Source organism: Oncorhynchus keta, chromosome 1, assembly GCF_023373465.1.
Source record: "Oncorhynchus keta strain PuntledgeMale-10-30-2019 chromosome 1, Oket_V2, whole genome shotgun sequence".
NCBI classification, from domain to species: Eukaryota; Metazoa; Chordata; class Actinopteri; order Salmoniformes; family Salmonidae; genus Oncorhynchus; species Oncorhynchus keta.
The window spans coordinates 16,489,224-16,516,723 of NC_068421.1; the positions used below are offsets into that span (position 1 = coordinate 16,489,224).

Here is a 27,500-nt window from a genome sequence, read left to right on the forward strand (position 1 = left end):
AGAGATTTACCGCAATCCCATTTCCTGGGATAAATAACTGTGAGAAACCGGTAAATTATAATAAATTATTTATATGAACAGCATGACGTGAAAGGGAACCGTTAAATGATATGCAATGTCTAAATCTGTCTCCTCTACGGCTTTCTCTCTGCTCTAATCGTTCATCGACGTTCATGGTGGGGACAAGACAGCCCATCTCAATATGTTGTGCAATTCACAATGCATGGACATCTATCATCTTATCATGGTCACTTTTTTTTCTTGTGACAGGTAGGCCTACATTTGCAGCAGCATACCCTAAGCTAGAGTAATATAGAGACCGATTGCACGTCTAATTTACACATCTCCATCTGGCTTTCGGGGTCACCTTATTGTTTTATTGTTAAAATATACAGTTGAAGTCGGAAGTTTACATACACTTGAATTGGAGTCATTAAAACTCGTTTTCAACCACTCCAAAAATGTCTTGTTAACAAACTATAGTTTTGAGTCGGTTAGGACATCTACTTTGTGCATGACACAAGTCATTTTTCCAGCAATTGTTCACAGACAGATTATTTAATTTAGAATCCACTGTATCCCAATTCCAGTGGGTCAGAAGTTTACATACACTAAATTGACTGTGTTGACTGTGTCATGGCTTTAGAAGCTTCTGATTGGCTAATGGACATCATTTGAGTCAATTGGAGGTGTACCTGTGGATGTACTTCAAGGCCTACCTTCAAACTCAGTGCCTCTTTGCTTGACATCATGGGAAAATCAAAAGAAATCAGCCAAGACTTCAGAAAAAAATATATAGACCTCCACAAGTCTGATTCATCATTGGGAGCAATTTCCAAACACCTGAAGGTACCACATTCATCTGTACAAACAATAGTATGCAAGTACAAACACCATAGGACCACGCAGCCGTCATACCGCTCTAGAAGGAGATAAATTCTGTCTCCTAGAGATGAACGTGCTTTGGTGCGAAAAGTGCAAATCAATCAACAGAAAAAGACCTTGTGAAGATGCTGGAGGAAACAGGAAAAAAAATTAGCAATATCCACAGTAAAACAAGTCCTATATCAACATAACCTGAAAGGCCACGCTGCAAAGAAGAAGCCACTGATCCAAAACTGCCAAAGCCAAACTACGGTTTGCAACTGAACATAGGGACAAAGATTGTACTCTTTGACCAGCACAAAAACATCCTGTGGCGTTCTGCATTAGCATCGAATAGCCCCCGTGATATGCAACTTTTCAGGGAAGTCAGGAACCAATATACACAGGCAGTTAGGAAATTTAAGGCTAGCTTTTTCAAACAGATATGTGCATCCTGTAGCACTAATTCCAAAAAGTTTTAGGACACTGTAAAGTGAGGCTAGGAAACACTGTCACCACCGATCAATCTACGATAATAATAATAATTTCAATAAGCATTTTTTTCCAGCTGGTCAGGCTTTCTACCTGGCTACCCCTACCCTGGCCAACAGCTATGCACCCCATGCAGCAACTTGCCTAAGCCCCCACCCCCTTCTTCTCCTTCACCCAAATCCAGACAGCTGATGTTCTGAAAGAGCTGAAAAATCAGGATCCCTGCAAACCAGCTGGGCTAGACAATCTGGACCCTCTCTTTCTAAGATTATCAGCTGAAATTGTTGCAACCCCTATTACTGGCCTGTTCAAGCTCTCTTTCGTATCGTCTGAGATCCCCAAAGATTGGAAAGCTGCCACGGTCATCCCCCCCCTTAAAAGGGGGAGACACTCTAGACCTAAACTGCTACAGACCTATATCCATCCTGCCCTGCCTTTCTAAAATCTTAGAAAGCCAAGTTAACAAACAGATCACCGACCATTTCGAATCCCACCGTACCTTCTCCACAATGCAACCTGGTTTCCGAGTTGGTCATGGGTGCACCTCAGCCACGCTCAAGGTCCTAAACGATATCATAACCGCCATAAATAAAAGACAGTACTGTGCAGCCGTCTTCATCGACATGGCCAAGGCTTTCGATACTGTCAATCACCACATTCTTATCGGCAGACTCAATAGGCTTGGTTTCTCAAATGACTGCCTCGCCTGGTTCAACAACTACCTCTCAGATAGAGTTCAGTGTGTCAAATCGGAGGGCCTGTTTTCCGGACCTCTGGCAGTCTCTATGGGAGTACCACAGGGTTCAATTCTCAGGCCGACTCTTTTCTCTGTATATATCAATAATGTCGTTCTTGCTGCTGGTGATTCTCTGATCACCTCAACTGCTTTTAAATGCTAGTAAATCTAAATGCATGCTCTACAACCGATTTCTGACCACATCCACCCACCCGCCCGACTAGCATCACTACACTGGACGGTTCTGACTTAGAATATGTGGACAACTACAGTCTAACTAGGTGTCTAGTTAGACTGTAAACTCTCCTTCCACACTCACATTAAGCATCTCCAGCATCTCTAATTCTAGAATCAGCTTCCTATTTGCTATAACAAAGATTCCTTCACTCATGCTGCCAAACATACCCTCGTAAAACTGACTATCCTACCAATCCTTGACTTCGGCAATATCATTTACAGCCTCCAACTGGATGCACTCTATCACAGTGCCATCTGTTTTGTCACCAAAGCCCTATATACTACCCACTAGAGGTCGACCGATTATGATTTTTCGACACCGATACCGATTATTGGAAGCCAAAAACCGCCGATACCGATTAATTCGGCTGATTTTTTGAAAATATTTTTTACAACAATACTGAATGAACACTTTTTTAACTTAATATAATACATCAATTTAAATCAATTCAGCCTCAAATAAAAAATGAAACATGTTCAATTTGGTTTAAATAATGCAAAAACAAAGTGTTGGAGAAGAGAGTAAAAATGCAATATGTGCTATGTAAGAGAGCTAACGTTTAAGTTCTTTGCTCAGAACATGAGAACATATGAAAGCTGGTGGTTCCTTTTCACATGAGTCTTCAATATTCCCAGTTAAGAAGTTTTAGGTTGTAGTTATTATAGGAATTATAGGACTATTTATCTCTATACCATTTGTATTTCATTAACCTTTGACTATTGGTTGTTCTTATAGGCACTTTAGTATTGCCAGGGTAACAGTATAGCTTCCGTCCCTCTCCTCGCTCCTCCCTGGGCTCGAACCAGGAACACAACAACAACAGCCACCCTCGAAGCAGAGTTACCCATGCAGAGCAAGGGAAACAACCACTCCAAGGCTAAGAGGAGCGAGTGACATTTGAAACGCTATTAGCGCGCTAACTAGCCAGCCATTTCACTTCGGTTACACCAGCCTCATCTCAGGAGTTGATATGCTTGAAGTCATAAACAGCGCAACAAAGAGCTGCTGGCAAAACGCAGGAAAGTGCTGTTTGAATTCATGTTTACCCGCCTGCTTCTGCCTACCACCGCTCAGTCAGATACTTAGATACTTGTATGCTTGTATGCTCAGTCAGATTATACATGACATGCTAAATATTATCTAGTAATATCATCAACCATGTGTAGTTAACTAGTGATTATGATTGATTGATTGTTTTTATAAGATAAGTTTAATGCTAGCTAGCATCTTACCTTGGCTTACTGCATTAGCGTAACAGGCAGTCTTCTTGTGGAGTGCAACAAGAGACAGGTCGTTATTGTGTATTGCGTTGGACTTGTAAACTGTAAGGTTGCTGCAAGATTGGATCCCCCGAGCTGACAAGGTGAAAATCTGTCTTTCTGCCCCATGAACAAGGCAGTTAACCCACCGTCATTGAAAATAAGAATGTGTTCTTAACTGACTTGTCCAGTTAAATAAAGATTAAATAAAGGTGTAAAAAAAAATATACAGATTTCTAATTGTTATAAAAACTTGAAATCTGCCCTAATTAATCGGCCATTCCGATTAATGGGTCGACCTCTGCTACCCACTACTGCGACCTGTATGCTCTTGTTGGCTGGCACTCGCTACATATTCGACGCCAAACCCTCTAGATCCAGGTCATCTATAAGTTTTTTCTAGGTAAAGCCCCGCCTTATCTCAGCTCACTGGTCACCATAACAACACCCGCCCGTAAAACGAGCTCCAGTAGGTATATTTCACTGGTCATCCACAAAGCCAACACTTCCTTTGGCCGCCTTTCCTTCCAGTTCTCTGCTGCCAATGACTATAACAAATTGCAAAAATCACTAAAGCAGGAGATACATTTCACTCTCTTAACTTTAAGCATCAGCTGTCAGAGCAGCTTACCAATCACTGTACTTGGACACAGCCAATCTGTAAATAGTACACCCAACTACCTCATCCCCATATTGTTATTTATTGTTATTTATCTTCTTTCTCTTTTTCCCCCCAGTATCTCTACTTGCATATCATCATCTGCACATCTATCACTCAAGTGTTAATTTGCTAAATTGTAATTATTTCACCTCTATGGCCTATTTATTACATTTATATATATATTTTTTTTAATTACCTTACCTCCCTAATCTTCTACATTTGCACACACTGTGCATAGCTTTTTATTTTGTGTTATTGACTGTACCCGTGTTTATGTGTAACTCTGTGTTGTTGTTTTTATCGCACTGTTTGTTTTATCTTGGCCAGGTCGCAGATGTGAATAAAAACTTGTTCTCAACTGGCCTACCTGGTTAAATAAAGGTGAAATAAATAAAAAATCATGTGTCATAATGGGTCCTCTAGAATGGACTAATCCAACAGACTCCATTCTCTGCTGCTTTACTACTCAACACCATATAATTACTCACAGTGGAATCATTTAAAAGCTGTTTCATAAAGCAGTGTAATTAAATGAATATTTATTATGGCAATAAAGGAATACGTAAATGGAGGGGGGTAGATGTTTGTGTGTGGAGTGCGTGTTTGTGTGTGGCGTGTGTGTGTGTGTGTGCATTGTGAATATGTGTGGAGTGATGAATCGAGATCCAATTCAACAAGCAGGTCAGAGTAATGTCCTTTTTAAGCTGTGTGTGTATCTGTGTGTGTGTGTGTGTGTGTGTGTGTGTGTGTGTGTGTGTGTGTGTGTGTGTGTGTGTGTGTGTGTGTGTGTGTGTGTGTGTGTGTGTGTGTGTGTGTGTGTGTGTGTGTGTGTGTGTGTGTGTGTGCATGTAAGGACCAGAGTAATGCTCTTTAAGCTGTAATTGGTTTGTGGCGTTGTACTGCTGCAGCCCCTAGTTGATTTATGGGTCTTGCCAACACTCAGCTAACAAGGGCTATAAATTCACTCCTCTGCTCTGATCCCAGTCATCAATAAGGGACAAGCAAGTTTGGTGAAGGGGGGGAGAATGCGTATGTGTGTATATATGTGTGTGTGTGTGTGTGTGTGTGTGTGTGTGTGTGTGTGTGTGTGTGTGTGTGTGTGTGTGTGTGTGTGTGTGTGTGTGTGTGTGTGTGTGTGTGTGTGTGTGTGTGTGTGTCACAAATCCAGGTTCCATAGTTAACAAGAGGTCAACAACACAACAGATCCTATATGTCTTCATTCTGAGTCTACGAGAGGGATAAAAATAACCTCATCATGGGGTGATGACAGGAATCTGACCACTCGATGAACTCTGATCCCTCAACTCTGCAGTGGGAGTCTAACCAGTGTGCTAGAGTTGGGTCACCTGCTACTGTCCTCTCTTCCACTGGCATACTGTTATGTTCAGCTCATAGAGTCTCCTGTTACTGTCCTCCCTTCCACTGGCATACTGTTATGTTCAGCTCATAGTGTCTCCTGTTACTGTCCTCCCTTCCACTGGCATACTGTTATGTTCAGCTCATAGTGTCTCCTGTTACTGTCCTCCCTTCCACTGGCATACTGTTATGTTCAGCTCATAGTGTCTCCTGTTACTGTCCCCCCTTCCACTGGCATACTGTTATGTTCAGCTCATAGTGTCTCCTGTTACTGTCCTCTCTTCTACTGGCATACTGTTATGTTCAGCTCATAGTGTCTCCTGTTACTGTCCTCCCTTCTACTGGTCTCCTGTTACTGTCCTCCCTTCCACTGGCATACTGTTATGTTCAGCTCATAGTGTCTCCTGTTACTGTCCTCCCTTCCACTGACATACTGTTATGTTCAGCTCATAGTGTCTCCTGTTACTGTCCCCCCTTCCACTGGCATACTGTTATGTTCAGCTCATAGTGTCTCCTGTTACTGTCCTCCCTTCTACTGGCATACTGTTATGTTCAGCTCATAGTGTCTCCTGTTACTGTCCTCCCTTCCACTGGCATACTGTTATGTTCAGCTCATAGTGTCTCCTGTTACTGTCCTCTCTTCTACTGGCATACTGTTATGTTCAGCTCATAGTGTCTCCTGTTACTGTCCTCCCTTCCACTGGCATACTGTTATGTTCAGCTCATAGTGTCTCCTGTTACTGTCCTCCCTTCCACTGGCATACTGTTATGTTCAGCTCATAGTGTCTCCTGTTACTGTCCTCCCTTCCACTGGCATACTGTTATGTTCAGCTCATAGTGTCTCCTGTTACTGTCCTCCCTTCCACTGGCATACTGTTATGTTCAGCTCATAGAGTCTCCTGTTACTGTCCTCCCTTCCACTGGCATACTGTTATGTTCAGCTCATAGTGTCTCCTGCTACTGTCCTCCCTTCTACTGGTCTCCTGTTACTGTCCTCCCTTCCACTGGCATACTGTTATGTTCAGCTCATAGTGTCTCCTGCTACTGTCCTCCCTTCTACTGGTCTCCTGTTACTGTCCTCCCTTCCACTGGCATACTGTTATGTTCAGCTCATAGTGTCTCCTGCTACTGTCCTCCCTTCCACTGAGCCTTCAATATTCCCAGGTAAGAAGTTTTAGGTTGTAGTTATTATAGGAATTATAGGGCTATTTCTCTCTATACCATTTGTATTTCATTAACCTCAGGGCGGCAGGGTAGCCTAGTGGTTAGAGCGTTGGACTAGTAACCGGAAGGTTGCAAGTTCATAATCCCCGAGCTGACAAGGTCCAAATCTGTCGTTCTGCCCCTGAACAGGCAGTTAACCCACTGTTCCTAGGCCGTCATTGAAAATAAGAATTTGTTCTTAACTGACTTGCCTAGTTAAATAAAGGTTAAAAAAATAATAAGAAATCAAATAAAAACCTTTGACTATTGGATGTTCTTATAGGCACTTTAGTATTGCCAGTGTAACAGTATAGCTTCCATCCCTCTCCTCGCTCCTACCTGGGATCGAACCAGGAACACAACGACAACAGCCACCCTCGAAGCAGCGCTACCCATGCAGAGCAAGGGGAACAACCACTCCAAGTCTCAGAGCGAGTGACGTTTGAAACGCCATTAGCGCGCACCACGCTAACGAGCTAGCCATTTCACTTCGGTTACACCAGCCTAATCTCGGGAGTTGATGGGCTTGAAGTCATAAACAGCGCAACGCTTGAAGCACAGGGATGAGCTGCTGGCAAAATGCACAAAAGTGCTGTTTGAATGATTGCTTACGAGCCTGCTACTGCCTACCACCGCTCAGTCAGACTGCTCTGTTGAGGTAGAGTACAGTACAGAACAGTACAGTGAGTAGAGTACAGAACAGAACAGTGAGTAGAGTACAGTACAGAACAGAACAGTGAGTAGAGTACAGTACAGTGAGTAGAGTACAGTACATTGAGTAGAGTACAGTACAGTACAGAACAGAACAGTACAGTGAGTAGAGAACAGTACAGTGAGTAGAGTACAGTACAGTGAGTAGAGTACAGTACAGTACAGAACAGAACAGTACAGTGAGTAGAGAACAGTACAGTGAGTAGAGTACAGTACAGTGAGTAGAGTACAGTACAGTACAGAACAGTACAGTGAGTAGAGTACAGTACAGTGAGTAGAGTACAGTACAGTACAGAACAGAACAGTACAGTGAGTAGAGAACAGTACAGTGAGTAGAGTACAGTACAGTGAGTAGAGTACAGTACAGTACAGAACAGAACAGTACAGTGAGTAGAGAACAGTACAGTGAGTAGAGTACAGTACAGTGAGTAGAGTACAGTACAGTGAGTAGAGTACAGTACAGAACAGAACAGTACAGTGAGTAGAGTACAGTACAGTGAGTAGAGTACAGTACAGTACAGTACAGTGAGTAGAGTACAGTACAGTGAGTAGAGTACAGAACAGTGAGTAGAGTAGAGTACAGTACAGAACAGAACAGTTAACAGTGAGTAGAGAACAAATACTTATTTTCAGAGTACAGTACAGTGAGTTAAGTACAGTTCAGTACAGAACAGAACAGTACAGTGAGTAGAGAACAGTACAGCCTGAGTACTAGAACAGTACAGTGAGTAGAGTACAGTACAGAACAGAACATTAGAGTACAGTACAGTACAGAACAGAACAGTACAGTGAGTAGAGAACAGTACAGAACAGAACAGTACAGTGAGTAGAGTACAGTACAGTACAGAACAGAACAGTACAGTGAGTAGAGAACAGTACAGTGAGTAGAGAACAGTACAGTGAGTAGAGTACAGTACAGAGAGTACTGAGTAGAGAACAGTACAGTGAGTAGAGTACAGTACAGTGAGTAGAGTACAGTACAGAACAGAACAGTACAGTGAGTAGAGTACAGTACAGTGAGTAGAGTACAGTACAGTACAGTACAGTGAGTAGAGTACAGTACAGTACAGTGAGTAGAGTACAGTACAGTACAGTACAGTGAGTAGAGTACAGTAGAGAACAGTACAGTGAGTAGAGTACAGAACAGAACAGTAAAGTGAGTAGAGTACAGTTTTTTAGTTATTTTTTTATTTTACCTTTATTTAACTAGGCAAGTCAGTTAAGAACAAACATTTTCAATGATGGCCTAGGAACAGTGGGTTAACTACCTGTTCAGGGGCAGAACAGTACAGATTTGTACCTTGTCAGCTTTGGGATTTGAACTTGCAGCCTTCTGGTTACTAGGCTCAGCCGCCCCACAGTACAGTAAAGTACAGTACAGTACAGAACAGAACATTAAAGTGAGTAGAGTACAGTACAGAACAGAACAGTACAGTGAGTAGAGTACAGTACAGAACAGTATAGTACAGTACAGAACAGTACAGTGAGTAGAGTACAGTAGAACAGAACAGTACAGTGAGTAGAGTACAGTACAGAACAGAACAGTACAGTGAGTAGAGTACAGTACAGAACAGAACAGAACAGTGAGTAGAGTACAGTACAGAACAGTACAGTACAGAACAGAACAGTACAGTGAGTAGAGTACAGTACAGTACAGAACAGAACAGTACAGTGAGTAGAGAACAGTACAGAACAGAAGTAGAGTGAGTAGAGAACAGTACAGTACAGAACAGAACAGTACAGTGAGTAGAGTACAGTACAGAACAGAACAGTACAGTGAGTAGAGTACAGTACAGTGCAGTATAGTACAGTACAGAACAGTACAGTGAGTAGACAGTACAGTAGAGAACAGTACAGTGAGTAGAGTACAGTACAGAACAGAACAGTACAGTGAGTAGAGTACAGTAGAGTACAGTACAGTACAGAACAGAACAGTACAGTGAGTAGAGTACAGTACAGACAGTACAGAACAGAACAGTGAGTAGAGAACAGTACAGAACAGTGAGTAGAGTATAGTAGAGAACAGTACAGTACATTACAGAACAGTACAGTGAGTAGAGTACAGTACAGAACAGAACAGAACAGTACAGTGAGTACAGTACAGTACAGTACAGTACAGTACAGTACAGTACAGTACAGTACATTGAGTAGAGTACAGTGAGAGGAGTACAGTACAGTACAGTGAGTAGAGTACAGTACAGTGAGTAGAGTACAGTACAGTGAGTAGAGTACTGTACAGTACAGTGAGTAGAGTACAGTACAGTACAGTGAGTAGAGTACAGTACAGAACAGTAGAGTGAGTAGAGTACAGTACAGTACAGTACAGTGAGCAGAGTGCAGTACAGAACATTAGAGTGAGTAGAGTACAGTGAGTAGAGTACAGTACAGTACAGTACAGTGAGTACAGTACAGTACAGTACAGTACAGTACAGTACAGTACAGTACAGTACAGTACAGTACAGTACAGTGAGTAGAGTACAGTAGAGAACAGTACAGTGAGTAGAGTACAGAACAGAACAGTAAAGTGAGTAGAGTACAGTTTTTTAGTTATTTTTTTATTTTACCTTTATTTTACTAGGCAAGTCAGTTAAGAACAAATTCTTATTTTCAATGACGGCCTAGGAACAGTGGGTTAACTACCTGTTCAGGGGCAGAACGACAGATTTGTACCTTGTCAGCTTTGGGATTTGAACTTGCAGCCTTCCGGTTACTAGGCTCCCCTGCCGCCCCACAGTACAGTAAAGTACAGTACAGTACAGAACAGAACAGTAAAGTGAGTAGAGTACAGTACAGAACAGAACAGTACAGTGAGTAGAGTACAGTACAGTACAGAACAGTACAGTGAGTAGAGTACAGTACAGAACAGAACAGTACAGTGAGTAGAGTACAGTACAGTACAGAACAGAACAGTGAGTAGAGAACAGTACAGAACAGTGAGTAGAGTATAGTAGAGAACAGTACAGTACATTACAGAACAGTACAGTGAGTAGAGTACAGTACAGTACAGAACAGAACAGTACAGTGAGTAGAGTACAGTACAGTAGAGAACAGTACAGTGAGTAGAATACAGAACAGTACAGTGAGTAGAGTACAGTACAGAACAGAACAGTAAAGTGAGTAGAGTACAGTACAGAACAGAACAGTACAGTGAGTAGAGAACAGTACAGAACAGTGAGCAGAGCACAGTAGAGTACAATACAATACATTACAACTACGGCAGGCTGCACATAGGCCACGCCTACAATAGTCCCCTGAAAGTCAGTCAAGAGCCTTCACTCTCCTCGCTCAGCACTCTCCTCTGCCAAGACGGCATAGCAGTCAGACGTCTTTGTCCTCGTCCTGTCGTGTCCCATGTATATATCTTTTTATATATTTTTCTTAGCATATCCTTTTTTATATTTTTCTAAACCTCAACTTCAAAATACTCTCCTGCAACCCGCCTCACCCAATGTGGTGTGGATCTGCTTTTTCTAAAGTATTTTTCTTTACTTCTGAACCAGAATCCCCTAACAGAAGCTAGCCAGCTAACCTGCTACTAGCTAGTAGTCAGCTAACCACTGCTTGCGGTCATCAGCTAACCTTTAGCTCGGAAAACTCTCGCCAATTTGCACAAAGCGATTCAAACCAGAGTACACTGGACCTATTTTCTCTCCATATCCGCGGCTTCCTATCGCAAGCTCTGAACCTTTTTCACCTGGATCATTGCAGCTATCTAGCTGCAATACGAGTGGCTACTCCCGGCTAACGTCTGTCTCGAAGCAAGCACCAATTAGCCTGGAGCTAGCCCATGCTAGGCCCATCTCCCGGCTAGTTGAAGAGGTCCATCAGCCACTCTACAAAACCTATTTTGGCAATTTGTCCAGACCCCTTTTACTGCAGGTACGGAGCTCCTTCACAACTGGACGACCGACGCAATCTGCCCGAGGGTTCTTTCTGCAACAGGTCCCTCCATCGCGACGTCTCCTGAATGCCCATCTGCTAACCTGCTACCTGTGGCCCGCGAGCTGTCTATAGCATATCGGACTGTTAGCTGAATAGGTCCACCGGCCAATTTCTTGGGCCACTATACCTAATTTGCCAATTGGACTGAACCCCTTTGCTACACGGAACCCTACTACTCCGTCACGACTGGTCTAATCGACGTAACTGCACGAGGAGGCTATAACAGCCTTCATCCGTCACGAAGTCCCTCTAAGGCCCTTCTGCTAGCTTGCTAGCCCCGGCTTGCTAGCTGTCTGAATCGCCGTGTCTCCAGCCAGCCTAACTACACACTGGACCCCTATGATCACTCGGCTATGCATGACTCTCCCTAATGTCAATATGCCTTGTCCATTGCTGTTCTGGTTAGTGATTATTGTCTTAATTCACTATAGAGCCTCAAGCCCTGCTCAATATGGCTTAGCCAACCCTTTAGTTCCACCTCCCACACATGCGGTGACATCAACTGGTTTAAATGTTTCTAGAGACAATATCTCTCAAATCATCACACAATGCCTAGGTTTACCTCCAATGTATTCACATCCTACCATACCTTTGTCTGTACAGTAAGCATTGAATCTATTCTATCGTGCCCAGAAACCTGCTCATTTTACTCTCTGTTCTGAACGAACTAGACAATCAGTTCTGATACCCTTTAGCCGTACCCTTATCCTACTCCTCCTCTGTTCCTCTGGTGATGTAAAGGTTTGGTTTCATGTTAACATTAGAAGCCTCCTCCCTGAATTTGTTTTATTCACTGCTTTGGCAAACTCTGCCACTCTGTCCGAGCCGTGTCTGAATCCTGGTTATGGAAAACCACCAAAAACCATGAAATTTCCATCCCTAACTACAACATTTTCCGACAAGATAGAACTGCCAAAGGGGGCGGAGTTGCAATCTACTGCAAAGATAGCCTGCAGAGTTCTGTCTTATTATCCAGGTCTGTGCCCAAACAACTCGAGCTTCTACTTTTAAAAATCTACCTTTCCATAAACAAGTCTCTCACCGTTGCCGCTTGCTATAGACCACCTTCTGCCCCCAGCTGTGCCCTGGACACCATATGTGAATTGATTGCCCCCATCTATTTTCAGAGCTCGTGCTGCTAGGTGACCTAAACTGGGACATGCTTAACACCCCAGCCATCCTACAATCTAAGCTTGATGCCCTCAATCTCACCGACTAGCATCACTACTCTGGATGGTTCTAACTTAGAATATGTGGACAACTACAAATACCTTGGTGTCTGGCTAGACTGTAAACTCTCCTTCCAGACTCACATTAAGCATCTCCAATCCAAAATTAAATCTAGAATTGGCTTCCTATTTCGCAACAAAGCATCCTTCACTCATGCTGCCAAACATACCCTCATAAAACTGACCATCCTACCAATCCTCGACTTCGGCAATGTCATCTACAAAATAGCCTCCAACACTCTACTCAACAAATTGGATGCAGTCTATCACAATGCCATCTGTTTTGTCACCAAAGCCCCATATACAACCTACCACTGCAACCTGTACACTCTCGTTGGCTGGCCCTCACTTCATACTCGTCGCAAAACCCACTGGCTCCAGGTCATCTACAAGTCTCTGCTAGGTAAAGTCCCACCTTATCTCAGCTCACTGGTCACCATAGCAGCACCCACCCGTAGCACGCGCTCCAGCAGGTATATCTCACTGGTCACCCCCAAATCCAATTCCCCCTTTGGCTGCCTTTCCTTCCAGTTCTCTGCTGCCAATGACTGGAACAAACTGCAAAAATCACTGAAGCTGGAGACTCATATCTCCCTCACTAGCTTTAAGCACCATTGTCAGCACATCTGTTAATAGCCCATCCAACTACCTCATCCCCATACTGTATTAATTTTTTTATCTTCCTCTTTTGGTAAATTGTAATTACTTCACCACCATGGCCTATTTATTGCCTTACCTCCCTTATCTTACCGCATTTGCACACACCGTATATAGACTTTTTATACTGTATTATTGACTGTATGTTTGTTTATTCCATGTGTAACTCTGTGTTGTTGTATGTGTCGAACTGCTTTGCTTTATCATGGCCAGGTCGCAGTTGTAAATGAGAACTTGTTCTCAACTAGCCTACCTGGTTAAATAAAGGTGAAATAAAAAAATAAAAAAATGTAAACTGTTCTCTGATGTCCTGAAGCAGGCTTAAGTACGAGGGAATCAGTGGTCACATCCAGCAGGAGTGGGGGAGGGGGGGGTCAAGTCAATAAGACAGGTCTGGATCATCAAGCCAGCTCTTGCCATTCCCAGCTCTTCCGCAGAGTCCATGGGTAGATACTCATCAGACAACATGTAGCACCTACCTGGGTGAAGCCGACATCCGCTAGATCTCGCTAAGGCGCCAGAGACTCACTACACATCAATTATTGGGTTAGTCCCACCTTGGAGAGTGAAATCCAGTCAGAACTATAACAAGCCTCTGTGATGTCCTAGTCTGTGCCATCTACAGTTTCAAATAAAAAATGGAAGAAAAGAAAAGAATTCTACCAAGTATCAGGCAATTTTGGCTGACAATCTGGTTGCCTCTATCAGAAGGCTGGGACATGGCCGTAGGTGGACTTTCCAACAAGACAATGACCCAAAACATACCTCAAGATCCACACAGAAAGGGTTCTGTGACAACAAAATCAATGTTTTGCCATGACCATCTCAGTCGCCGGACCTCAATCCAATCAAAAACCTGTGGGCTGAGTTGAAGAGGCCAGTTGATAAGCACAAACCCAAGAATGTGAAGGATTTTGAACAAACATTACAGGAAAAGACTCCATGCCGTTATCCTTGCCAGAGGTGGTTGCACTAAGTACTAAATGAGGAGTGCCAATAATTATGAAACCTTGATTTTGGTAAAATTAATTTTGTATTAAATAATTGAATGATTTTGGTTGGTTCCATTGAAACAGCAATAAAGTACAGTATTTCTCACATGTTGGTATTTTGAGTTTATCTCTATAATTATATTGTTTATATTTGTTTAAGCATTGTTTGTGCATTGCCAGTCAGGGGTGCCAGTAATTTTAGAGCCCACTATACTACCATACCCCGTTCAAAGGCACTTAAATCTTTTGTCTTATCCATTCACCCTCTAACTGGCACACAGACACAATCCATGTCTCAATTGTCTCCAGGCTTAAAAATCCTTCTTTAACCTGTCACCTCCCCTTCATCTACACTGATTGAAGTGGCTTTAACAAGTGACATCAATAAGGGGTCATAGCTTTCACCTGGATTCACCTGGTGAGTATATGTCATGGAAAGAGCAGGTGTTCCTAATGTTTTGTACACTCAGTGTATAAATAATCAGTATTTATTAAGCTAAAACGTCTCTAAAAAATGCAAGCAAAAAACATTAAAACAATCCAATATTAACACATTTACAGGAGCTCTCTGCCTAGGCGACCTCGTGGTGCCATGGTAAACACGGAACTCATATCCAGAATATTGCTAATTGAAAAGCTGTTCAAAAGAGGACATTGTATTCCTTTTTTTTGTACTCCCTGACGAAGGCCATGCAGCCGAAACGCTTCGGTTTAAAACAACTTTGTTTCTATTGAACATGCCATACTAATAAAGGCATTTTAATCAATTATATGAAGAGTGCCTTGGTCCTCCTTTCTTCTTGATAACCAATGTACCCCTTTTACCAAAGAGCACCTTCTATCTACCAAAATGTACTATTGTGTACCTTAGTAGCGCTTCCCTTCCTCCTCTTTCTAGCAGACTAATGCATTGCTGTGTAGTACAGCTCATGGACCCATGATGTAACTTCATATGGTAATTCTGCAACTGTGTATAAATCCACTAGTCTTACTGTATTTCAATAACCCAGTTGTTTCCTTTCAAACTCAAGGTTTCATATCATAACTGACACTCCATTCTTTCTGCAGACATCTTTGAATATTCATTCTGAGCAGTTATTTATATCGTTTTTGGAAAACGTAATTCCATTACCAAAGTTTGCATCTGCACGGTTCTCCATTAAATTACTTTGTGTACACTTTGTTTCAGTGGAAATTGTTAAAATTAGTCCTTATGCATTTAGCTGTATGGATTGTTCAACTTCTAAATCAATGTTATGTGTTTGGTATACATTAAACATACAGATTTATTTTTATATTTTTATTTTACCCCATTTATCGCCCCAATTTGGATTTTGTCTCATCAATGCAACTCCCCAAAAGTCTCGCCTGCTTAACCCGGAAGCCAGCAGCAACAATATGTCGGAAGAAAAGTCTGGGGACGATTCCCGAATGCGATTCAGCTGAGACCAAACTGCAGAACATGAGCCGGCAGCTGCACACTGAGGCATTTATTATCAATAGCTTCAAACTAACATTGCTGCCATGAGCAGAAACAGTAGTAGTTATAAAACGGCAGTAGTTTAATGGATGAGTTTATGAGTGTTTCTCTGGAGGACAAGAAAGGAGTCAGACTGCTAAACATGCTGAGCTAGGCTACTCCTCCCTAAAACCAAAACAGTTAAAAGACAACTAGGCCTTGGCTATAGACTCCGACTGAGTTTGAGGACCACTTTTGTGCTTTTTCAGTTTCCAGCTAAATTGCATGAAATACTAAAGGAGGAGTCGGTTGGAGTGGCTGTCTCTCTCTCTCTCCTGTTTTCTTATTCTCATTCCACAACACGATCCTAGAGTGTGATGAAGGATTACTTGGGCCCGGAGCACCATTTGCTGGGGATCTAAAGGCAATTTGAAACCATCAAGATAATTTACCGTTCCGTCAGACACGAAGGTGATGCTGTTTAAAATCTCCTGTTTCTTCTCCCACTTCTCCTCCTCTCTTATCCCCCTGCTCCCCCTCTCTTCTCCCCCGTTCCCTCTCCTCCAAGCCCTTCCCATTTTAAGTGGAAACTGCTCTTGGGCCATAATTCATGTAGGATTTATATAGTGTGTGTGTGGGGCGGAGGGACACGAGGTAGAACACACACCGTGGGCCAAGGTCATAATAACCCTAATCCTCCCTCTTGGCACTCTGCCGCCTCCTCTCCCTTCAGATAGGAAATGAACCGGTCTACTCTGCCCCTCCTCGTCTTCCTAGTGGACAGATCGCACGGCCGGGCACGAACCGCCATTAAATAAATAGAATCAGGAAAATCCTAGAATACCTCGGAGTAGAATGTCACAAAGGACCTGTCAAGCTTCCCAGGACGGTCTGGCGGAGCTCCAGCCCAGAGTGGGAGACGAGTAGAACAGGAGGGGCAGGCGGTTTAGGTAGAGAAGGCAGAGAGAAGCCAAACGTCTGGGTCAGGCGAAAATGACATGACAACTGCACTAAATGTCAATAAAGAGATCAGTGTGGTAATTCAATCTCCCAGACGGGAGCTAAGCTTATAAATGACAGCTCCAAACCTTCTTAAGAACACCCCAGCCCAAAATGCGGCAGCTGATTCTTTGTCAGCCTCTGGACTGGCCTCCGGAGCATGTCTCTCTCTCCATCTCGCACACACACAGCCAAGATGGGATTTATAAGGTCCAGCATCATCCAGCAACACACATGGCTCACACACAGCATGAGTCAGTAAAAGGGGATATTGTAGCTCTAGCACCACAACATTAAATCTAACATATCTACACAACGCATCATTTTAATCTGGTTTATGTTCAATTGTTAATGCCTATAAATCCAGAGAATAAACCAACTATCAAGACTAATCTAAACTGTGATATTAAATGCAACAGCAGGTTTTTTAAGGCAATCTGCACTTACCCGTCTCTTCGTCGATGGCGAATCGTCCCAGTCCACTCCCGTCCCGGATAGAGTACTGGATTTCCCCATCTCTACCATCATCGTCATCCCGGGCCGTGACTTGGAGGACTGTGGTCCCAATGCGGGCGCTCTCCTTCACTGATCCCGTGAGGGCGAAGTGGGAGAAGTAGGGAGTGTAGAGGTTCTCGTTTACATCTACCACCTCTAGTTCCACGAAGGTGACAGACAGGAGAGAGACAGGTCTCCCTTTATCCTTGGCTCTCACCGTGAGGTTGTAGAACTGTTGCGTCTCGTAGTCCAGCTCCTTGGTCAGTCGGATGGCCCCACTGGCCTTGTCCACCTCGAACTTCCCGTTGTAGTCATTGACTAGGGAGTATCTAACCTGGCCACCCAGGCCAAGGTCTGGGTCCTGGGTCTCGAGCCAGGCCACCACGGTTCCCACTGGCAGGTCCTCCAGGGCCCGGGTATTGTAGACACTGGGAATGAATACTGGGGGGCAGTCGTTAACGTCCTCTAGAGAGATCTTCAAAGTGGTGACTGAAAACTTCTGGTTCCCTTTCTCTGCACGGTCACGAGCCTCAATCTTCAAGTTGAAGGTGGAGACGAACTCCCTGTCCAGCTGCCCGGCAACGTACACAATCCCGTTGGAGCTGTTGATGCCAAACTGGGTGGTGCTGGTCAGGATGGAGTAGACAATCTCTCCATTAGGCCCCAAGTCTTTATCAGTGGCCTCAACCTGAATGACATCGGTGCCAATGGCTGTGTTTTCGGGAATGAAGGTTCTATAGCCTCCCTCCTGCAGGAACTGAGGTGCATTGTCATTGGCATCTTCTACGTAGACGGTGAGCAGACGCCAAGCGGTTTTCTGTGGCAGGCCCAGGTCGTAGATAGTGATGTTGAGGAGGTATCTGTCTCTTTTCTCTCTGTCCATGGGCAGGAAGACGCTGATCAGCCCACTCTCCATGTCAATGGTGAAACAGCTGTCTGTGTTTCCATCTGAGATGGCATACAACATCTGACCGTTAAAACCTGTGTCGCCGTCATAGGCCTTGACCTTGAAGACACTGGACCCAACCTTTAGGTCTTCGTGCACTGATATGTCTGTGGGAAAGGCCTTATCAAACTGAGGTGTCTGTCTGTTGACGGAGAAAAGGTCAATGAACCCTTCCTCGATCTTGGGCTTGGTTCTAGCTTTGGACTTATTTAGTAATTTCTCAGCTAACTTTTGGGCGACTCTGGTCTCCCTACAGTTGAAGCTCTTGGGGAAAGATTTCCCATGAACAATAGAGATGTTCACGAACATCGGGTCGGAGAAGTTCTCTCCATCTGTGGCGGTTATTTTCAAACTGAAGATTCCATTTTTTGGACTGGCAGTGGAGAGGGACCTCCGTAGGGTTAGGACCCCCGAGTCAGGGTTCAGGTCAAAGAAGCCCCTCTCATTCCCTTCCAGGATCTTGTACTTCACCAGCTCCAGCTCGTCTATGTCGATGGCAGACATGGTGGTGATTACCTCGTTGATGGGGAAGTCCCGAGAGACTAGTCCCTGACACGCCACCTTCTCGAATAAGGGTTGGTTGTCGTTCACATTCTCCAGATGGACAGTTACGTTGACTTCACTCTCTCGTCTGTAGGGGGAACCCCAGTCAGAGGCCCTGACCACAAACACGTAGCTCTCAGACGAGGACTCAAAGTCCAGCTCCTGTGTGGTGGTGAGGATGCCAGAGAACTGGTTGATTTTGAAGGGCAGGGGCTGAAGGCTGGCTATGCTGTATGTTATGTATCCATTCTCCCCACTATCACCATCCACAGCGGACACCGCCAGCACGGTCCATCCCATGGGAACGCTCTCATTGACGAACACCTCGTACGAAAGCTGAGTGAATGTTGGGGTGTTGTCGTTCGCGTCCTCGATGGAGACCCGAACTTTGACCCCCAGCTCGCTGTCCACCTCCACCACTTCCAGGTCAAATACGTCCTTGGTGCACTCCGTGAACCAGCGAGCAGTTGAGATCACGCCTGTTAGGGTGTTCATCCGGAAGTAGGAGGAGTCTGTCGAGGGGGTCAGAATATATTCCGCATCGTCTGGCTCAGGGGTGATTTTCACCACCTTTACGATCGTGCCTGGGGGTGAGATTTCATTGAGACTAATTTCATACGACTCCTGTTCAAATTTCACTTCCACAGCATGTGGTTTCTTCACTATGATGTGCACAACCCTGACCGAAGAAAACTTTTGTGGGGCACCCTTGTCCTTGGCCTGAAGAGTGAGGTTATATCCATAAGGGAAGTTCTCCCAGTCCACTTGGTCAGACGCCTTGATAGCGAACTCATTGCCCTCTGACCTCTCCAGAGTGAACTGCTCCATAGGGTCTCCGGCCACTATAGACAAGGACTCAATCTCTCCATTTAACCCCTCGTCCAGGTCTTCCACAGTGACCACTGCATACACAGGGTTCTTGTCTAACCACGAGGGGACATGGGTGACCACATTCATGACTGGCACATGCTCGTTGACACGCTCTACATGCACAAAGAGCTTGGCCGTACTGCTCACACCGTTATTGCCATACAACTTCATCCCGCGGTCCACCGCCTGGATTTCTAGGTCGTATCGGTTCTGCTCCTCAATGTTCAGTTTCCCGCTGAGGGAGACCACACCGCTAGTTGGGTGCACGGCGAACAGCTCCATTTTCTCCTTAAAGAAGTAGTAAAATTCCCCGTTGGAGCCGACGTCTGCATCAGTGGCTGTAACTTGTGCTATGCTAGTCCTGAGGGGGGTGCTTTCTGCGATGGTGACTGAGTATGTGGTGGGTGAGAATAGAGGTCGGAGGTCATTCATGTCCAGGACCTGGACAGTCACTTTGGTCCAGGTCTCCAGAACCTCTCCTTTGACGGAGGCTTTCACTGTCAGTAAGTAGCTGTCCTGGATTTCTCGATTCAAGATGGCTGCATTGCCGCCTTTAGTCCTTATGCGTAAGAAGCAGAAATCTCCCAGCATGTACTCCTCTGCTTTAAAGAAGCCTTCTTCATCCCCGGAGGTGATCCTGTAGCGGATTTCCCAGGAGCGCTGGGCCAGGTGGATGCCCATTTTAACTTTACTGTTGGCGTATGTTCGCGCTGCCGAGTTCTCGTAGACAGTGGCATGATAGACAGACTGCGTGAAGAGAAATCGAGGGCCGTCGGCGGGGCCCTGGGGAGAACCCTGGCTGTCCTGGCAGCAGCAGGGGGCAGGCTGGGAGAGCAGCAGCAGCAACAAGGCTAGGCAGAAGAGAGGGGCACGCATGCCTGTGTAGGCCCACTGGCCCATATTCACATCCATCCCATCATCACTCTTCCATCCTGCAACAAAAGAAAGGAGAGAGATGTTGGCCAAGGGGGGCAGAGGGGAGATTGTGGCAAAGGAGGGAAGGATTTACAACCACAAAATACATGCCACATATCCCACAACTTGACCTTTGACCTCTAGGCCTAACAGGTTACTAATTTTCCATTTAATTGCAAAGATTGATTGGATGGGGAGGGAGATGACAGGAATGCATAGTAACCAGGCAACCTTATGTCTCATTGACATCATTGTGTGAGGACTCTATGGACACTGACAATTGCACGTTTTTGAAAAACCAGGAGGTTGGTTCAAGAAGGAAGGAACAAAATAATTGCATGGCTAGTGGAAGGAGGAGTGCACCATCACCAAAACACACCAAAAAAACATACCACTATTAAACTGCAGGGAAGCTGAATCTAAAAACAGATCACTCTATCGTAATACTGTTCCTGAACTACAAGAAAATATGTCATATATCTGTCATAAACAACAGGCCAGATATGGCTCAAGCTGGGAGTCAAATAGGCCTGCTGTTGTGCTTAGTTTCTGTCAGAAAAAGAGGGAGCTATTATGGAATAAGTGGCCACAAATATGCTCCAATCCGGGGTACTGGGAGAAACCCTGATCCGGTAAATGCCATGTTGGTGGAGATAGGAGCGCAACCGCAGTTGGGGTTATGATGACTAGACGTTTTCCACCTCGGTGACTGCAGGGTGGACGGGAGGAGTTCACATGTCCGAGAGAACTTATAATAAATAACATGCTGGGGAAAGAGAACTGCCACACACACACAAAACACACACACACTCTCTCTCTTTCTATCAAAACACTCTCAGCACTGCGAGTCTGTCGACAATCCTCGGACCTACAAAAACATCTGTTTTTTAACCGTTGTCAAACCCCTCAGCTGAAACAATGAAAACCACCATCCAAACCCTACATTTAAATAAGACCCATCAGCCATTTAGGGAACAAAGATGACAATCTACCAAAGACTGTGTGTGTGTGTGTGTGTGTGTGTGTGTGTGTGTGTGTGTGTGTGTGTGTGTGTGTGTGTGTGTGTGTGTGTGTGTGTGTGTGTGTGTGTGTGTGTGTGTGTGTGTGTGTGTGTGTGTGTGTGTGTGTGTGTGTGTGTGTGTGTGTGTGTGTGTGTGTGTGTGTGTGTGTGTGTGTGTGTGTGTGTGTGTGTGTGTGTGTGTGTGTGTGTGTGTACACGTGTTACTACACTTGGTAGTACCAAAAGTTCTCACAAGAATAGTAAACCAACTAAAATTCAGGTAAGTAAGGACATTCGGCCAGTCCTCACATTTAAAAAGGCTATTTTAGGACTAGGGGTTAGTGGTTAGGTTTACGGTTAGGGATTAAGTTTAGGGTTAGGATAAGGGTTAAGGTTTAGGGAAAATAGGATTTGGAATGGGAATCAATTGTTGGTCCCCAAAAAGTCCTCACAGGTATAGCAAGACATATGGTGCACTCAGAAAGTATTCAGACCCCTTGACTTTTTCAACATTTTGTTATATTACAGCCTTATTTAATTAAATCGTTTTTTTCCTCATCAATCTACACACAATACCCCATAATAACAAAGCAAAAACATATTTTTTGAAATTTTTGCAAATGTATAAAAAAATAAATAAACTGCATTGAGTCTTCTTGGATATGATGCTACAAGCTTGGCACACCTGTATTTGGGGAGTTTCTCCCATTCTTCTCTGCAGATCCTCAAGCTCTGATGCTGCCACCACCATGCTTCACCGTAGGGATGGTGCCAGGTTTCCTCCAGATGTAACGCTTGGCATTCAGGCCAAAGTGTTAAATCTTGATTTAATCAGACCAGAGAATCTTCTTTCTCATGGTCTGAGAGTCATTTAGGTGCTTTTTGGCTAACGCCAAGCGGGCTGTCATGTGCCTTTTACTGAGGAGTGGCTTCTGTCTGGCCACTCTACCATGAAGGCCTGATTGATACCCTTCCCCAGATCTGTGCCTCAACACAATCCTGTCACGGAGCTCCTTCGACCTCATGGCTTGGTTTTTGCTCTGAAATGCACTGTCAACTGTGGGACCTTCTATAGATAGGTGTGTGCCTTTCCAAATCATGTCCAATCAATTGTATTTAACACAGGTGGACTCCAATCAAGTTGGAGAAACATCAAAAGGATGATCAATGGAAACAGGATGCACCGGAGGTCAATTTGATTCTCATGGCAAAGGGTGTGCATACTTATTATGTACATTAACATTAACATTAATAAATGTTAATAAATGTTAATACATTTTCACTTTGTCATTATGGGGTATTGTGTGTAGACTGAGGAAACAAATATATTTAATCCATTTTAGAATAAGGCTGTAACGTAACAAATGTGGAAAAAGTCAAGGGGTCTGTGTGTCTGTGTGTTTTGTAGGCTGGTTGGTATGCATTTAATACAGCACAGCCCAGAAAAGATTGGTGAACATCCCCAATGATAAAGAGGCTACTGCTTGAAGAACTGACAGTTCAAACACTCCTTCACTCTGAGATGCAGAGACTGAGAGAAAGAGGGGGTGAAGACGAGGGAGAGAGAGAGAGAGAGAGAGAGAGAGAGAGAGAGAGAGAGAGAGAGAGAAAGAGGGGGTGAAGACGAGGGAGATAGAGAGAGAGAGAGAGAGAAGCACAGAGAGTTTAGACTGAAATAGAATGTGAAAGGGACTGGAGGCAGAGACATGGAGCGTGGGAAGAGAGAGAGAGAGAGAGAGAGAGAGAGAGAGAGAGAGAGAGAGAGAGAGAGAGAGAGAGAGAGAGAGAGAGAGAGAGAGAGAGAGAGAGAGGGAGAGAGAGAGAGAAAGCTTCATAATGCTATAATAGGAGATTGTGTTTTGACCATTCTACGATCAGCTTGACTGTTTGTGTTAAAACCATTCTACGATCCGCTTGACTGTTTGTGTTAAAACCATTCTACGATCCGCTTGACTGTTTGTGTTAAAACCATTCTACGATCCGCTTGACTGTTTGTGTTAAAACCGTTCTACGATCCGCTTGACTGTTTGTGTTAAAACCGTTCTACGATCCGCTTGACTGTTTGTGTTAAAACCGTTCTACGATCCGCTTGACTGTTTGTGTTAAAACCGTTCTACGATCCACTTGACTGTTTGTGTTAAAACCGTTCTACGATCCGCTTGACTGTTTGTGTTAAAACCATTCTACGATCCGCTTGACTGTTTGTGTTAAAACCATTCTACGATCTGCTTGACTGTTTGTGTTAAAACCATTCTACGATCCGCTTGACTGTTTGTGTTAAAACCATTCTACGATCCGCTTGACTGTTTGTGTTAAAACCGTTCTACGATCCGCTTGACTGTTTGTGTTAAAACCATTCTACGATCCACTTGACTGTTTGTGTTAAAACCATTCTACGATCCGCTTGACTGTTTGTGTTAAAACCGTTCTACGATCCGCTTGACTGTTTGTGTTAAAACCATTCTACGATCCACTTGACTGTTTGTGTTAAAACCATTCTACGATCCGCTGGACTGTTTGTGTTAAAACCGTTCTACGATCCACTTGACTGTTTGTGTTAAAACCATTCTACAATCCACTTGACTGTTTGTGTTAAAACCATTCTACGATCCGCTTGACTGTTTGTGTTAAAACCATTCTACGATCCACTTGACTGTTTGTGTTAAAACCATTCTACGATCCGCTGGACTGTTTGTGTTAAAACCATTCTACGATCCACATGACTGTTTGTGTTAAAACCGTTCTACGATCCACTTGACTGTTTGTGTTAAAACCGTTCTACGATCCGCTTGAGTGTTTGTGTTAAAACCGTTCTACGATCCGCTTGACTGTTTGTGTTAAAACCATTCTACGATCCGCTTGACTGTTTGTGTTAAAACCGTTCTACGATCCGCTTGACTGTTTGTGTTAAAACCATTCTACGATCCGCTTGACTGTTTGTGTTAAAACCGTTCTACGATCCGCTTGACTGTTTGTGTTAAAACCATTCTACGATCCGCTTGACTGTTTGTGTTAAAACCATTCTACGATCCACTTGACTGTTTGTGTTAAAACCGTTCTACGATCCGCTTGACTGTTTGTGTTAAAACCATTCTACGATCCGCTTGACTGTTTGTGTTAAAACCGTTCTACGATCCACTTGACTGTTTGTGTTAAAACCGTTCTACGATCCACTTGACTGTTTGTGTTAAAACCATTCTACGATCCGCTTGACTGTTTGTGTTTGGACTGTTCTACGATCCGCTTGACTGTTTGTGTTAAAACCGTTCTACGATCCACTTGACTGTTTGTGTTTGGACTGTTCTACGATCCACTTGACTGTTTGTGTTTGGACTGTTCTACGATCCACTTGACTGTTTGTGTTTGGACTGTTCTACGATCTGCTTGACTGTTTGTGTTAAAACCGTTCTACGATCCACTTGACTGTTTGTGTTAAAACCATTCTACGATCCACTTGACTGTTTGTGTTGAAACCGTTCTACGATCCACTTGACTGTTTGTGTTAAAACCGTTCTACGATCCACTTGACTGTTTGTGTTTGGACTGTTCTATGATCCACTTGACTGTTTGTGTTAAAACCATTCTACGATCCGCTTGACTGTTTGTGTTAAAACCGTTCTACGATCCGCTTGACTGTTTGTGTTAAAACCGTTCTACGATCCACTTGACTGTTTGTGTTAAAACCATTCTACGATCCGCTTGACTGTTTGTGTTAAAACCGTTCTACGATCCGCTTGACTGTTTGTGTTAAAACCATTCTACGATCCGCTTGACTGTTTGTGTTAAAACCGTTCTACGATCCACTTGACTGTTTGTGTTAAAACCATTCTACGATCCACATGACTGTTTGTGTTAAAACCATTCTACGATCCACTTGACTGTTTGTGTTAAAACCGTTCTACGATCCACTTGACTGTTTGTGTTTGGACTGTTCTACGATCCGCTTGACTGTTTGTGTTAAAACCGTTGTACGATCCACTTGACTGTTTGTGTTAAAACCGTTCTACGATCCGCTTGACTGTTTGTGTTAAAACCGTTCTACGATCCACTTGACTGTTTGTGTTAAAACCGTTCTACGATCCACTTGACTGTTTGTGTTTGGACTGTTCTACGATCCGCTTGACTGTTTGTGTTAAAACCGTTCTACGATCCACTTGACTGTTTGTGTTAAAACCATTCTACGATCCGCTTGACTGTTTGTGTTAAAACCGTTCTACGATCCGCTTGACTGTTTGTGTTAAAACCATTCTACGATCCGCTTGACTGTTTGTGTTAAAACCGTTCTACGATCCACTTGACTGTTTGTGTTAAAACCATTCTACGATCCACTTGACTGTTTGTGTTAAAACCATTCTACGATCCACTTGACTGTTTGTGTTAAAACCGTTCTACGATCCACTTGACTGTTTGTGTTTGTACTGTTCTACGATCCGCTTGACTGTTTGTGTTAAAACCGTTCTACGATCCGCTTGACTGTTTGTGTTAAAACCGTTCTACGATCCGCTTGACTGTTTGTGTTAAAACCGTTCTACGATCCGCTTGACTGTTTGTGTTAAAACCATTCTACGATCCGCTTGACTGTTTGTGTTAAAACCGTTCTACGATCCGCTTGACTGTTTGTGTTAAAACCGTTCTACGATCCACTTGACTGTTTGTGTAAAAACCATTCTACGATCCACTGGACTGTTTATGTTAATACCGTTCTACGATCCACTTGACTGTTTTTGTACCATGTATTTAGCTTGCTATAATTAGCTAGGTAGATAAGGGGTTAGCGTTGTCGCTTGCATAACCGGCTCCCTAGCTAGTTTAATAGCCATGGAGTTGGCTATTAGATAACTAGCTAATCAAGCAAACCAGACAACATGTTTGATATGATGTAGCTAGCTAGATAGCTATCTTTCAATACGACCTGGCCAGCTAAAATTCCTGCTAGCTCATATTAGCTAGCTAGCTTGTTTCAACTATGATTTTCTAGCTGACGTTAGGTAGCTAGCAATCAAGGGCTGACTGTTCTTATAAAAGTTTATTTTGTAGTGCAAGGATCAGCTATGGTGGTAATTCGTGTCATGACTGACTACTGCAGTACTGCTTGTCCATGTGTTAGCTACCAGAAACAAGCCCAGACGAGCTGGCTAAACATTGTGTCAGCGTTCAGCAGTGACCAGCTGCTGGTTGCATAGTAACGGCGTCACCAGCCTCGATTCTAATCAAACTTGCACCAGTTGTGAAACTGGTTTCCCTCGAACCAGCTCGAATTTGGCCCTAATTTTCAGTCACAGTGGAAACTGAGCTTCATGCTGCTACATACCCACACCTGTCCTGCATCTGACGGTAACTATTAAATAAATAAATCAAACAAGCACACACACACACACACACACACACACACACACACACACACACACACACACACACACACACACACACACACACACACACACACACACACACACACACACACACACACACACACACACACACACACCTGTTGGAAATCTCTCCTAAATATGCACACACACACATGCACCCTGCTGTGACTCCCTCTAGCAAACACACAAACACACATACAGACATCCACACACCACACACACACACTCACACACCACACAAACGCAACCCCTATCACTCTATATCCCCAAACCCACTAAACATCTCCCATTTTCTCATTCGCTATCTCAGATAATCTGGTCACAGGTCAACTTTTTCCTTCCCCTATCCCTGTTCCAGCTTCCCATCGTTGGATTAAATATGTTGTGTGTGTCTTATTTTGTGTGTGTGTCGGGATGTGTGTGTGTGTGTGTGTGTGCGTGCATACGTGTGTTTTAAGAGAGAGTGTGTGCATGTGTGTTTTGTGTTGAGTCTGTATTGAGCCCTAAGGCAACAGAAGATGGTATTCAAACTGAACTTGTTACACTGGTATTTATTTTTAC

At 43.9% G+C, this 27,500-nt stretch overlaps 1 protein-coding gene across 1 annotated transcript in view; it reads right to left on the reverse strand.

Moving 5' to 3' along the window:
* LOC118394548 (protocadherin Fat 3-like) overlaps nucleotides 1-27,500 on the reverse strand; it is a 364,429-nt gene that overhangs the window by 215,445 nt on the left and 121,484 nt on the right. Inside the window, exon 2 of the mRNA XM_052492922.1 lies at nucleotides 17,246-20,584. Coding sequence (XP_052348882.1) covers nucleotides 17,246-20,564 — 3,319 coding nt within the window. The 5' untranslated portion in view covers nucleotides 20,565-20,584. The remainder of the gene's footprint in view (nucleotides 1-17,245; nucleotides 20,585-27,500) is intronic.